The 15,690-nt window shown below is 45.3% G+C and overlaps 1 protein-coding gene across 1 annotated transcript in view; it reads right to left on the bottom strand.

Annotated features, from left to right (window-relative positions):
- Nucleotides 1-15,690, bottom strand: part of LOC146045031 (polycystin-1-like protein 2) — a 45,040-nt gene that overhangs the window by 28,087 nt on the left and 1,263 nt on the right. The window contains exons 3-7 of the mRNA XM_083163729.1: nucleotides 15,273-15,340; nucleotides 14,171-14,231; nucleotides 12,633-12,694; nucleotides 11,173-11,238; nucleotides 9,992-10,159 (exon numbers count right to left, since the gene is read on the bottom strand). Coding sequence (XP_083019855.1) covers nucleotides 9,992-10,159; nucleotides 11,173-11,238; nucleotides 12,633-12,694; nucleotides 14,171-14,231; nucleotides 15,273-15,340 — 425 coding nt within the window. The remainder of the gene's footprint in view (nucleotides 1-9,991; nucleotides 10,160-11,172; nucleotides 11,239-12,632; nucleotides 12,695-14,170; nucleotides 14,232-15,272; nucleotides 15,341-15,690) is intronic.

The following is a 15,690-nucleotide window of genomic DNA, read 5'->3' as shown; positions in this document are numbered from 1 at the left end:
GTTTGCAAAATGGGGTCACTTGTGGGGGGGTTCCACTGTATTGGTGCTTGGGGGGTCTTGCTAATGCGACATAGCACCCACCAAAATTCCACCAGAATCTGAGCCGCAAAATCCAAAAATCACTCCTTCCGTTCTGAGTCCTGCCATGCACCCAACTGGTATTTTTTGGTCACATGTGAGGCATTGCCGTACTCGGGAGAAATTGGGGCACATATTTTGGGGTGCTTTTTCTCCTTCATACCTTCTGAAAATGAAAAATTTTGAGCCAGAACTGCATTTTTGTGTAAAAAAATGTAATTTTTCATTTTCACTGCCCACTTGTATCAAAATTGGTGAAACCCCTGGGGGTTTGAAATGTACACTATACCCCTAGATGAATTCCCTGAGGGGTGTACTTTGCAAAATGGGGTGACTTGTGGGGGGGTTCCACTGTATTGGTGCAACATAGCACCCACCATTCATTCCACCAGAATCTGTGCTGCAAAATCCAAAAATCACTCCTTCCCTTCTGAGTCCTGCCATGCACCCAACTGGTATTTTTTGGTCACATGTGAGGCATTGCCGTACTCGGGAGAAATTGGGGCACAGATTTTGGGGTGCTTTTTCTCCTTCATACCTTCTGAAAATGAAAAATTTTGAGCCAGAACTGCATTTTTGTGTAAAAAAATGTAATTTTTCATTTTCACTGCCCACTTGTATCAAAATTGGTGAAACCCCTGGGGGTTTGAAATGTACACTATACCCCTAGATGAATTCCCTGAGGGGTGTAGTTTGCAAAATGGGGTCACTTGTGGGGGGGTTCCACTGTATTGGTGCTTTGGGGGTCTTGCTAATGCGACATAGCACCCACCAAAATTCCACCAGAATCTGAGCTGCAAAATCCAAAAATCACTCCTTCCCTTCTGAGTCCTGCCATGCACCCAAATGGTATTTTTTGGTCACATGTGAGGCATTGCCGTACTCGGGAGAAATTGGGGTACAGATTTTGGGGTGCTTTGTCTCCTTCATACCTTCTGAAAATGACAAATTTGGAGCCAGAACTGCATTTTTGTGTAAAAAAAATAATTTTTCATTTTCACTGCCCAGTTGTACCACAATTGGTGAAACCCCTGGGGGTTTGAAATGTACACTATACCCCTAGATGAATTCCCTGAGGGGTGTAGTTTGCAAAATGGGGTCACTTGTGGGGTTGTTCCTAACTTTTAGCATCTTATGGTGCCTAGAAACCTACATGGTGCCTAAAAAATAATCTCATAAAAAGGAGGCTCCAAAATCAAGTAGGTGCTCCTTCTATTATGAAGCCTGTGGTTTGGTCACCGTGCACACTAGGGCCACATATAGGATATTTATGAAAACAAAAGAATTGGGGGAATCAATTTTCAGTCACATTTCTCTAGTAAAATGTACTGTGTTCCTTAGAAAAATGTATTAAAATTGCAAATCTGCAAAAAAAAAGAAATTTTGAAATTTCACCTACACTTTGTTTTAATTCCTGTGAAACACCTAAAGGGTTAACAAACTTCCAAAATGCTGTTTTGAATACTGTGAGGGGTGCAGTTTTTGAAATGGCATCATTTATGGGGGTGTCTCACATACAAGTCCCTCAAAGTCACATCAGAACTGAACTGGTCCCTAAAAAAATCAGTGTTTGAAATTTTCTTGAAAATTTGAGAATTTGCTATTCATATTGTAAGCCTCCTAGTGTCCCAAAAAATTAAAAGGAAGTTGAAATAATGATGTCAACATAAAGTAGACATATGGTCTATGTTAGTTATTAACTATTTTGAGTGGTATGATTATTTGTCTCACAAGCAGAAAATTTAACATTTTGCAAATTGCTAAATTTTCCATTTTTTTACGACATTTTGGTATTTTTCACAAAAAAACACAGACTGCATCGACGAAAATTTACCACTAACTTGAAGTACAATGTGTCACGAAAAAACAATCTCAAAATCACTGGGATAAGTAAAAGCAAAAAAAAGTTATCCCCACTTAAGTGAGACATGTCAGATTTGAAAAAAAGGGCTCTGTCAGGAACGCAAAAACTGGCTCTGTCAGGAAGGGGTTAAACATTTACACTCATTGTCCATTACACGTTAAGTTACACGCCATTATGTCCATTATGTATTATGTCAAACACCATAATGCCTATTAAAAATTATGCTACATAAGTGCTGCTTATCTACATGCTCATTGCCAAGGGTTCCATGCTCATTGCCAGAGGTTCCATGCTCATTGCCATGTGGGATTACATGCTCATTGCCAAGGGGAATACATGCTCGCGGTAAATGGGGGACAGCCGCCAGGCAGAAGTGATAGCTACTGACAGTGGCAGAGCCTGGCTGTATTCAGAGCACTGCAGGTCCCGGCTATTTGAAATAATACCCCTTTCACACCAGAAAATGCATTCCCAGGTTGGCCCCTTTTACACCAGCCTAGTCCCTGCATTTTCTGGTGTGAGGGGGAGAGAAAACCACCCCTCCCCCTCTTTAACGTTATCTTATTTAACCGGCTATATCTTCGGAACCAACTGATCCATTTACATGAGACAAGTATCATATTGAATAACTTTTGAGTGGGCTTTGAATGATTTTGGTCCAGTGAAACTGGAACGTTTGGTTCCAGAGTAATCTGCCCTCAAATAACATGAACAGCCATGAAATTACATTTCAAAAATAAAAAAATTAGTTTACACGTAATATCTCTGGAACCGATTGACCGATATGGACCAGCCTGGTATCATATTGAAGGCCCAGCGATTTGGAATTGAATGAGATCAACGACAAGCTTTTGTGATGCCAGGGAGGGAACTGGCAGCCGTCGGAACTGGGTGGGGGTCGGAATTGACGGGTCCCATATTATCCTATGGGGAAAAAACGTTACAGCTTTGCCAGGCGATATCTCTGGTTCCCGGGGGGCTAGAGACACAGGGCTGGGCTCATTGGAAAGCCCTGGTCCTCAGCTACAAAATGAAATGACAGGGGGGGCACGTGCCCGGGTGCCCCCCCCCCTGAATCCGCCACTGTGTACATGGGCATCCTCCTCACTTTAAGCACCCCTGATCAGAAGATCGTACCCAATGGGGCCTCATTCATAGTTGCAAGCACTATGGTCGCATTGTAGCAAGTGTGCATTCATCCCAGAATGCATATGCAACGCAAAGCATTTACCAGTAAATATGAGTTGCCTATTAATCCATCACTTCTCAGTTACAGCTGTAATAAGAAGGATTTACTTATTAAGAGAGTAGTATCAGGAGCAGATGTACCCAGTGAGAGTAGTATCAGGAGCAGATGTACCCAGTGAGAGTAGTATCAGGAGCAGATGTATCCAGTGAGAGTAGTATCAGGAGCAGATGTACCCAGTGAGAGTAGTATCAGGAGCAGGATGTACCCAGTGAGAGTAGTATCAGGAGCAGATGTACCTAGTGAGAGTAGTATCAGGAGCAGATGTACCCAGTGAGAGTAGTATCAGGATGTACCTAGTGAGAGTAGTATCAGGAGCAGATGTACCCAGTGAGAGTAGTATCAGGAGCAGATGTGCCCAGTGAGAGTAGTATCAGGAGCAGATGTATCCAGTGAGAGTAGTCTCAGGAGCAGATGTATCCAGTGAGAGTAGTATCAGGAGCAGATGTACTCAGTGAGAGTAGTATCAGGAGCAGATGTACCCAGTGAGAGTAGTATCAGGAGCAGATGTACCCAGTGAGAGTAGTATCAGGAGCAGGATGTACCCAGTGAGAGTAGTATCAGGAGCAGCTGTACCCAGTGAGAGTAGTATCAGGAGCAGATGTACCCAGTGAGAGTAGTATCAGGAGCAGGATGTACCCAGTGAGAGTAGTATCAGGAGCAGCTGTACCCAGTGAGAGTAGTATCAGGAGCAGATGTACCCAGTGAGAGTAGTATCAGGAGCAGATGTACCCAGTGAGAGTAGTATCAGGAGCAGATGTACCCAGTGAGAGTAGTATAAGGAGCAGATGTACCCAGTGAGAGTAGTATCAGGAGCAGATGTACCCAGTAAGAGTAGTATCAGGAGCAGATGTAGCCAGTGAGAGTAGTATCAGGGGCAGATGTACCCAGTGAGAGTAGTATCAGGAGCAGATGTACTCAGTGAGAGTAGTATCAGGAGCAGGATGTACCCAGTGAGAGTAGTATTAGGAGCAGATGTACCCAGTGAGAGTAGTATCAGGAGCAGGCTGTACCCAGTGAGAGTATTATCAGGATGTACCTAGTGAGAGTAGTATCAGGAGCAGGATGTACCTAGTGAAAGTAGTATCAGGAGCAGGATGTACCCAGTGAGAGTAGTATCAGGAGCAGATGTACCCAGTGAGAGTAGTATCAGGAGCAGATGTACCCAGTGAGAGTAGTATCAGGAGCAGATGTACCCAGTGAGAGTAGTATCAGGAGCAGGCTGTACCCAGTGAGAGTAGTATCAGGATGTACCTAGTGAGAGTAGTATCAGGAGCAGGATGTACCTAGTAAAAGTAGTATCAGGAGCAGGATGTACCTAGTGAAAGTAGTATCAGGAGCAGGATGTACCCAGTGAGAGACCCAGTGAGAGTAGTATCAGGAGCAGATGTACCCAGTGAGAGTAGTATCAGGAGCAGATGTACCCAGTGAGAGTAGTATCAGGAGCAGGATGTACCTAGTGAAAGTAGTATCAGGAGCAGGATGTGTTAGATTGCAGCGCTCAGCGCCTGTCTCCATACACTGTTTAGTGTAAGGCTCACAGTCTGCCTTGTCCCCTTGCAGCCAACGTAGCTAGGCGTCACCCTGAGTGACAGCTCGCTTAAGCGAATAGCAGGGCAGAGACCCCTGACCCTGCTGGCAGCGTCCCTTTTCCTGTTTTGGAAGTCCCCGCGTAGTGTGTGCCTCAGAGCGTGTGTGACTCCGTCCATGCTGTTTGTAGCTCCACGTGCACCGGAGCGCATAGGAGCAAGCCCCGCTGTAATCCCCGTTACAAGCGTGACCTTTGCACAGGGAGATCCATCATCATTGGCAGCAGCGAGACTGGGAGAGATACCGCAGCGTAAACCAGCTAACTGTCATTAACCCTGCACAAGCCAAACGCTACAGCTAAGTAACAACCTGACACTGTGATCCCAATGTACCAGTTGTATTACTGCTTGAAGTTAACTGCAAAAGTACTGTTGTATCCTACAAGCCTGCCACTTGAATAAATCCTTCAGTTGGTTATATCTTCGGAGTGTGTCGTCTAACAACCACCTTGCACGTACTTATAGACACTCTGCCAATAGGTTATGGGCCCAGCACGTCACGTGCGCGAAGATTAACCCCCTAAAGACAAAGTGCTAGCGCAGTACATAAAAGAACACAAAGGAATTATTTCTGAATTGCCATTTGTGGAAGAGTTAACGAGAATGCACAGTACAGGGCATAGCATGAACTTTCCAAAGCTCAAAGGCTCAGAGAATTATACTACATGGAAGTTCGCTATGGAAATGCAGCTTAAGAGGGAGAAGCTATGGAAAGTCACAATAGCCCCAGGAGATAGTCCAAACCCAGAAGAGGTAGACAAGGCCATTGGCACAATAGGCCTGGCTGTGGAGCAGCATGTTTATTCTACTATCTGTGGGAAGGAGTCCGCTAAGGACATGTGGACAACTCTACAAGGTGCTTATGAGAATAAAGGCTTAATGAGAAGGATAAGTCTGAGACGCACACTGTATGGAACAAAGCTGAATGCATGCAAGGACATGAACGATTATATTGATAAGATACTATCGATAGCTCAGCAATTGGCATGTGTAGGAGCAAAAGTGGATGAGGAAGAAGTGGCGATGGTAATGCTGCAGAACTTGACAGAAGAATTTGACTTCCTAGTTGTCGCACTAGAGTCAAATGAAACCAAGCTTACAACTGAAGTTGTGAGAGCCAAGCTACTACAGTTCCAAGAGAGAATCCACAAGGATGCCATGGCTGAGGGTTCTGCCTTAGTAGCAAAGGGTGCGAAACCCAAGAAATGCACGTTCAAATGTTATGTGTGCCACAAAGTAGGGCACAAGGCTTCAGAATGCAGGATGAAGAACACTAGTGGCATGCACAAGCGGCATGATAAGAAGAACGAGTCAGCACTGAATGTAACAGACAAGCCAAGGAGGGATCTCTGGTACATGGACTCGGGAGCCTCTAGACACTTCAGCTGCAACAAGGAGTGGTTCAATTCTTTAACACAGTGTACACCCACAACAGTTACCGGGATTGGTGAAAAGGTCCTTACTGCATCAAATGTTGGGACAATCACAGTGAGACTAAGAATTGAGGGACAGACAGTAGTCACAGATATTCAAGACGTCCTGTATGTACCAGAATTGGGAAGTAACCTCATCGCTATCAGCGTACTCGAGGCAAAAGGCTACAGAGTCCAGTTTGCAAAGGGCAGGTGTATGGTGCATAATGAAAGAGGGACTGTAATTGCTTCAGCAACCCGATGCAACCAACTATACGTCCTAGACACAGATGAATGTGTAGCTTTGGCAGCCTCTGCTGAAAATGAGTCGATGGAACTCTGGCACAGACGTTTGGGACACTTAGGATATGATAATGTCCAGAAATTAGCTGATGGGATGGCAACAGGAATCACAGTGAAAGACACCGGAAGACCTGTGTGCGAGAGTTGCATAAAAGGCAAGCAGACCCGCAACCCATTTCCCAAGTCAGCAGGCAGAGCAGAATCACAACTAGCTCTGGTGCACACAGATGTGTGCGGACCAATGGAAGAGGAGTCAACCAGTGGTTACAAATACTTCATGACTCTCATCGATGACGCCACAAGAATGACACACGTATACTTCATAAGGAAGAAAAGTGAGGTGATCAAGAAAATTGTGGAGTACAAGAACCTAGTGGAAACTCAGACGGGCCTAAAGCTAAAGGTCCTGAGATCCGACAATGGGGGAGAGTATGAAAATGGAGAAGTAACCGACTTCCTAAAAAGGCATGGCATAAAGCATCAGCTGACGATGGCCTACACGCCTGAACAGAATGGCGTAAGTGAAAGGGCGAACAGAACAATCGTTGAAAGAGCACGAGCGATGGTGAACGATGCTGGCCTTGAGAAGAGTTTTTGGGCAGAAGCTGTATCTACTGCAGTATACCTGAAAAACAGAACACCTACGGTGGCCGTGAAGGGAAAAACCCCCTTAGAGGCCTGGTCTGGGAAGAAGCCAGACATCAGTCATCTCCGTGTCTTTGGGAGCAGAGCTTATGCGCATATACCAAAGGAGAAAAGGAAGAAACTTGACCCAAAATCAAGACAGTGCATATTGCTAGGCTATTGTGAGGAGAGCAAAGGGTACAGGCTCTGGGATGCAGAGAACAGACGTCTTCTGAAATCAAGAGATGTAATATTCCACGAAACAGCATCACCCACAAAAGCAAAAGAACAAGAAAAGCAAGCACTAGTAGAGGTGTGTGAAATAGAAAGCATACCTGAAACAGAAAATACTGAAGAAGGAAGCGAACCAACAAACAGAGCTTCTGTAAGAAGGAACAAGGGCATACCAGCTAGAAGATATGAGGAAGAATATGCGAATATTGCTTTCAGTGAACCTCAGAGTATTCAAGAAGCGAAAGCGATTGGGCGAAATGGAAATCTGCAATAGACACAGAGCTATCAGCACTGAGAGAGAACGATACTTGGACCATAGTAGATAGGCCAAGCAACCGCAAGACAGTCAAGAACAAGTGGGTCTTCTGCAAGAAGTTAAATTCAGACGGAGAAGTTGCCCGTTACAAAGCCCGTCTTGTTGCTAAGGGATACACACAGAGATCCGGAATTGACTATGGGGAGATATACTCACCTGTTGCGAGGTATAACACTCTCAGGTTAGTAATTGCAGTCGCCACCTTACAAGACTTACTGCTATACCAACTAGACTTCGACTCAGCGTTCCTAAATGGAGAGCTACTTGAAGAAATCTATATGGAATCGCCAGATCATTATAATGAGGATGAACTTCAGACAGAAAAGGTGTGTCTTCTGAAGAAATCCATATACGGTCTAAAGCAGAGTGGTCGTTGCTGGTACATAAAATTGGACACAGTACTACTTGAAATGAATTTTATTAGATCAGAGACTGACCACTGCCTTTATCACAAAACTCTAGGAGAAAAGTTGTTCATCATAGCAGTCTATGTGGATGATATACTTATAGCAGGTCACGAAGATCACATCACAAGTGTGAGAGATCAACTGAAACAGAGATTCAAGTTGAAAGACTTAGGTCCAGCCAATCATCTGTTGGGCATGAGAATTGTTCAAAACTTGCAAAAGGGAACAGTCACAGTCGACCAACAAATGTACATCGAGGCAATAATCTTGAAGTATGGGATGGCAGACTCCAAGTCAGTGAATACACCAATTGACAAAAGCATCAAGATTACAAAAGGTATGTCACCAACCACACAAGAAGAAGCAGAGGAAATGCAAGATGTTCCTTACAAGAACGTGGTTGGAAGTCTTATGTATGCAAGTATTGGAACCCGTCCAGACATCACTCATGCAGTCAGTCGGGTGAGCCAATTTGCAATAAATCCTGGAAGACAACACTGGATCGCAGTAAAGAGGATTCTGAGATACCTAAAAGGTACAAGTTCCTTGAAATTAAAATTCGCCAAGACAAGCAATTCAAATTTGAAAGTCTTCTGCGATGCCGACTGGGGAGCAGATGAAGATGATCGTCGTTCCCACACCGGTTACCTGTTCACACTGGCCGGAGCAGCAGTTAGTTGGGCGAGTAGAAAACAACCAACCGTTGCTCTCTCAACAACTGAGGCCGAATACATGGCTCTTACAGAGACATCAAAAGAAGCACTCTGGATCAAAGAGACTTTGTGTGAGTTAGGTCTACTTTATGAAGAAGAGACTATCAGTATCGCATGTGACAACAGGGGAGCAATAGATCTTTCCTGTACTACCAAGCATCATGGAAGGTCGAAACACATCGCGATAAGACACCACTTCATCAGAGAACTAGTGGAGAACAAGTCCATCGATGTTGAATACATTGCAAGTGAACAGAATGTCGCTAACATGCTTACTAAAGGACTGTCGAGAAACTTGCTTATTAAGTTCGTGAAGGACTGTGGACTTGTCTAAGTTCAAAATGTTGATTTGAAGTTTTTGATGTTCTAAATGTCTCTTCTCTCTAACCATGTTTTCGGTTACAGGTATCACAAAAGGACAAAGCACTGTATTAAGTTCTTTTATGTAGCCGAAGACAGCCTTGAGCGAGGGGGAGTGTTAGATTGCAGCGCTCAGCGCCTGTCTCCATACACTGTTTAGTGTAAGGCTCACAGTCTGCCTTGTCCCCTTGCAGCCAACGTAGCTAGGCGTCACCCTGAGTGACAGCTCGCTTAAGCGAATAGCAGGGCAGAGACCCCTGACCCTGCTGGCAGCGTCCCTTTTCCTGTTTTGGAAGTCCCCGCGTAGTGTGTGCCTCAGAGCGTGTGTGACTCCGTCCATGCTGTTTGTAGCTCCACGTGCACCGGAGCGCATAGGAGCAAGCCCCGCTGTAATCCCCGTTACAAGCGTGACCTTTGCACAGGGAGATCCATCATCATTGGCAGCAGCGAGACTGGGAGAGATACCGCAGCGTAAACCAGCTAACTGTCATTAACCCTGCACAAGCCAAACGCTACAGCTAAGTAACAACCTGACACTGTGATCCCAATGTACCAGTTGTATTACTGCTTGAAGTTAACTGCAAAAGTACTGTTGTATCCTACAAGCCTGCCACTTGAATAAATCCTTCAGTTGGTTATATCTTCGGAGTGTGTCGTCTAACAACCACCTTGCACGTACTTATAGACACTCTGCCAATAGGATGTACCCAGTGAGAGTAGTATCAAGAGCAGATGTACCCAGTGAGAGTAGTATCAGGAGCAGATGTACCTAGTGAGAGTAGTAGTAGTAGTAGCAGTAGTACTGTGGCAGTATAGTGATTATTATAACAATAAATATAAGTTACCTCTTGTTGGGTCCATATGATTTCTGAGCATGAAGACAGAATAGACTGTAACACACTATTAACACCATAATACACCACACTGCTGAGATTGGTATACAGGCTGGAGGACCTGATGTCTTGAAATTGCATTCTTTGACTTAATTGATTCAGAAGCATTACTTCACTTTCCTGCAGGTAAATAACAATATTGTCACACTATACTATACAAATATTATATAGATAGATATCAGATAGACAGTTATACTTGCAGAAGTAATAGTTACACCTGCTTTTCCCTGCTAACAGAAGAGGCAGCCATTTTGTGCTGACATAATAATGAGATGAGGTATGAAGCACTTCTCATTGGTTCAGACCACAAAATGCAAGCCTCCCATCTGTGTAAGGGACAGGTAGTCTTGGCTACCTGGCACCCATAAGCAGTGCTGATAATAGCTAGGCTGGTTGAAGGCTAAAATGTACCATGTAAGCAATGGAATGCCATTCATCACTTATTCCAGGTGTCCCTACCCTTGAGTATTCGTGTCTAGTTCTCCTTTGTGGTAAAGATGTTCTGATATCAGTGTGATATCACCACCCATGGGATTTCAGGTTCTTATGCCACAGGACAAAGAGGGGCACCTAGGGCACAATATACAGATGGAGCCTTCTTCAACTAGCCATCTCTGGATAGCCTTGGTGAGCCATGGCTCACCAAGGCCTATTGTTCTCAGCTGCAATACAATATCTAGAACAATACAGTAGGGGATTAGTATAGGATTAAGTCCTACAGCTCTGGCTCACATAATCCTATTAATGGGCTAGATTAGGATGGCTCTATCTGTAGTGAGGAATTGGCCTGTGAGGTACAATGAGCACAGGATAGGGATATGTTGCTCACAAATTAGCAAGTAGAGTGGCATATTGAGGTCAAACTGGTAAGGAGAAGGCAAATTTGTGAAAATCTTAAAAACTATGAGACCTAGAGAAGACAAATTTACACTTTGACAGTGTCCATGTCGACTATGTCTACTCATATTCCGCCCACAGCATTGTGTGCTGTTACTTTTAGGATGCAAACACCGGGCTCTACAAATATGTATCCTACTAGGAGGAGAATACCTAGGTCAGCTAATGCCATTGACTTGCAAACAGAGGTGTAAGTTTGGGCAGGGGTGTACTAGATAGTATAAAGGCTTTGGTACCAGATCAGTTATATTTGTTTCCTCTTGATTCTCCATGGCCATAGAGTTGATACGGGTGAGTAGGTCCTGCATTGGGAGAACATAAAGATCTTTGTAAGATATTTTGATCTACAACATTGTCTCTACGCAATGACTACATGACGGTAACAGACAGAACTATAACATGGCTAGTGTCACAAGGAATCGCCTACACTGGATCAGAGGAAGTCTTGGTCTTTATGTTGTAGCAGGTAAGCCGCAGACCAGGTAATTGGTATTCACAAGGATGGTTACAGTATTCCAGCATACAGGTGTCACAGCATAGTACAAACTCATCAGAAAGGTCCAGTGGTCCCTACCGTAGCCCACACCCCGGCCTATCACTTGGGCAGCAAGTCCACCATCAGGAACAATGACTCTCTGCCCTGGAAACCCTTATATCAGGAGAGCACAGGTGCTGCTAATCAGCCCAACCCTGGTCACATCAGTTTCCCTGCGGCTGCTGCTCCTCTAAAACCTGGACCGGATCCTCCACATTATCGTCATGTGGAGGAGTGCTGTTCCTGCCCCACTAGTTGTTGAATGACATTTTTATACTAATTAGAGTGTTTTAACACTGAACTATCCAGACTATCAGTAAATGTACCATAATTCTGGCAGATTATAATGGTGTACTATACAAATCCTTACTAATTCTGTACATTCCACTGCTCATTGAGCCCCCTACACACCAGCCGATCCCCGGCAATGCTGATCTTGGAGACTGCAGGTACCCAGCGGGGGGCCGGCATCAGCAAGTGCATACACACTTGCTGATGCCAGCTCGAAAGGGAGCCAGATATGGCTCTGCATATTAGGCTTGGCGCCAGATATGGCTCTGCAGATTATGCTTGGCACCAGATATGGCTCTGCATATTATGCTTGGCACCAGATATGGCTCTGCAGATTATGCTTGGCACCAGATATGGCTCTGCAGATTATCCTTGGCACCAGATATGGCTCCGCAGATTATGCTTGGCACCAGATATGGCTCTGCATAATATGCTTGGCACCAGATATGGCTCTGCAGTTTATGCTTGGCACCAGATATGGCTCTGCAGATTATGCTTGGCACCAGATATGGCTCTGCAGATTATGCTTGGCACCAGATATGGCTCTGCAGATTATGCTTGGCACCAGATATGGCTCTGCAGATTATGCTTGGCACCAGATATGGCTCTGCAGATTATGCTTGGCACCAGATATGGCTCTGCAGATTATGCTTGGCACCAGATATGGCTCTGCAGATTATGTTTGGCACCAGATATGGCTCTGCATAATATGCTTGGCACCAGATATGGCTCTGCAGATTATGCTTGGCACCAGCTATACAGTATACAGACAGTTAGATTCAGCAATTTACATAGTTCCACTAGACCTCTAGTTATTGACCTGTGCAATAAAACAAGCAGCTCAATGTGGTGATCGTGTGTACTACATACGGGTAGGTTGTTTCCTCCTATTGTCGGGGTATTAGCTAGCTGCTGTGCCATGCTCAGGAGATCTGCAAGCGAGGAATAAAGCTGATGAGTGTATCAGTGACCAGGTTACAGGAACAAACAGTCTAAAATACTAATGTAGAATAAACAGACTATGTACTAAAATGTACATATATGTACAAATACTAGTATCTTGACCCATAATTAGCCACGTCACTAGCTATCGCATGTCTTCTGTATGTGTGTGTTTGTTTACCCCATTTGTCCCATTACCGCTGTCACCACGGCTCCAGTCCCTCATCTGTATTCTGCCCCCCCCCCCACCACCACCACAGTCTCTTTTGTCTGTCTTCATTTGTTTCTCTCACTGTCCACCCCAAATGTGTTGCATATCTCTTTCCCCTGCTCTCTTATCACTGGTCTCTTCCCATCTTTCTCACCTCTGTCCATCTCCCATCTCTATCATCCCTGTCAATTTCCCATCTCATGCCTGCCCTCCATTTTCCTCTTTGATCTCTATGCTATCCCATTTTGAACCCTTTCATCCCTCTCATTTCTGTCTCATTTCCATCTATTCTCTTTCCCCCTCCTGTGTATCTTATATTTGGGTCCTTATCATCTCACCTCTGTCCCACATCCATCCATCTCTCATCTCATCTCTGTTACACTCCCGTCCTTCTCTCATTTCTGTCCCTTTCCCATCTCATCTCTGTACCCCTCCCATCTCTGTCATTTCTGCCCCCTTTCCCATCTCATCTCTGTTCTCCTCCCATCCTTCCTTCATTTCTGTCCCTTTCCCATCTCATCTCTGCCCCCCCACCCCCATCCCTCTCTCACTTCTGTCCCTTTCCCATCTCAGTCTCTTTCCCACCCCTCTCTCATTTCTGTCCCTTTCCAATCTCATATCTGTCCCTTTCCCATCCCTCTCTCATTTCTGTCCCTCTCCCATCTCATTTCTGTCCCTTTCCCATCCCTCTCTCATTTCTGTCCCTTCCCCATCTCATCTCTGTCCCCCCATCCCTCTCTTATTTCTGTCCCTTCCCCATCTCATCTCTGTCCCCCCATCCCTCTCTTATTTCTGTCCCTTTCCCATCTAAGTCTCTTTCCCATCTCTCTCCCATTTCTGTCCCTTTCCCATCTCATCTCTGTCCCCCCATCCCTCTCTCATTTCTGTCCCTTCCCATCTCATCTCTATCGCCCCAACCCTCTCTCATTTCTGTCTCTAACTCATCTCTGTCCCCATCCATCTCTCATTTCTGTCCCTTTCAATCTTATCTCTGTCCCCCCATCTCTTTCATTTCTGTCCCTTACCCCTCTCATCTCTCTCATCAATAAATCCTTTCTTGCAAACCAAAATCAACTACAAACTTTTGGCAAATAAAATATTTGTTCCATTCAAAGCCATAATCTCCAATCATTAGAATACCAGGGGTCACAATATATTTTAAAGGATCTTAGATCCCTAGTACTTGAGCATTATCAAGTCTGATAAAAAGGGGACAGGAAAATCGATAACTTCACCAAACAGAAAAGGTTCTCACCGGGAACATCTGCATCGGATACCACTGATCTTTTTGTTTTTCTTTTGCTCTTCTTAGTACTCTATGACGATGAATAGAGAGAGTCAGTGGCACATTTCATGTGGTCATTCCTGTCTACCACTCACACCTACATTAAGGCCCTGATTCTGGTTGACTCGGGTCCCAGAGGGCACAACCCCGCCAAATCGCCGCCGCCGATGTATTCCCTCACAATCATGCGAGGGGATGTGTCACAAAGACACATCCTCTTGCATGTCCCACTGGCAGAGAAATCAATCGATGGTCACTGACCATCGAATGATTTCTTCAGGCCATGCAAATATAAGTCAGTGGGGACTGACTTATATTTGCCGGCTTCCGGCCGAAGACAGAGCGGGCGGCTGACGTCATGCGAATCCGCGGGGGAGCGAATCAAGCAAAATGACCCCCTAGATCAGGCATGTCCAAACTATGGCCCTCCAGCTGTTGTGAAACTGCAAGTCCAGACCACTCGGGCATTTCTCCGTGCAAATGCAGGGATATGGGCAGGCAGCTGGCATCCGGCTATGTCATATGTCCGCCCCCCACACGTGTGTCACGGCCAGATTACCATATGTAGGTCCAGCGTTTTCATGGGAACGCCCATGAAACGCGGGGCGTACGCATATGGTAATGAGCAAAATCAGCCCTTCACGCCCCTCTCCACCCCCTGCTCGGACGGTTCAGTGCGATCATTTTCTGCACGGATCTCACGCCGTGTTCGGACGCGTGAGGCGTTCGAACATGCGCTGATAAGCCTCTGCACATGCGCAAACACCAACCATCGGCCGTCCGACCGCATTCGGAGCCATCCGACTCAATCAGAATAAGGGCCATGGTTTTGTCCATTTAAGAAGGAATTTGCCAGGAGTGAACCAGAATAACCCCCACAAACAGGGCCCTGGTTAGGTGTTAACCTCATGTCATGACCCCTAATGTAGCACTAGAGACAGGTTTGTCATGTGTGTGTGTGTGTGTGTGTGTGTGTGTGTGTGTCTGTGTGTGTCCCTGACATTCATCTAGCATTAATATATCCACCACACTATGCCCATAGGTGCCATGGAATCTCGGTTCTAATTCTCACCTTCAGATGCTCTTCTCCTCTAGAAGCCATTAACTGGTGGGATGGCTCCATGTTACAGCTCTGCGTCTCTGCAAAAACAGCATGTTACAGATTATGAGGCATCAAGCCTTCTACAGAGCGGAGAAGTGGAATTATTGCTCATAGCAACCAATCAGCTTGTACCTATCATTTCACAGAGTGTACTTTATAAATGCCAGAAGCTCATTGGTTGCTATGGGCAACATCTCACCTTGTCACTTCTCCACTCTAGAAGGTTCTCCTTTAAGACCCAATTAGTACTTTGCATGTAATGCAATCTGCATCTCTCAGTGCACATTGTGCAGAGAAGCCCATAGGCTGCAGATGGTGTTGCCCGCTGGGTCCAAGCTCTGGAATATATCGCATCCTGGAGCTTGATGCGTGTGAGGAATGTGGACAA

This window comes from Crinia signifera, chromosome 11 (assembly GCF_055691185.1).
Source record: "Crinia signifera chromosome 11, ASM5569118v1, whole genome shotgun sequence".
In the NCBI taxonomy this organism is placed as follows: domain Eukaryota; kingdom Metazoa; phylum Chordata; class Amphibia; order Anura; family Myobatrachidae; genus Crinia; species Crinia signifera.
Note: the sequence above shows the minus strand (reverse complement) of the source record. Positions and strands in the feature narration are given on the sequence as shown.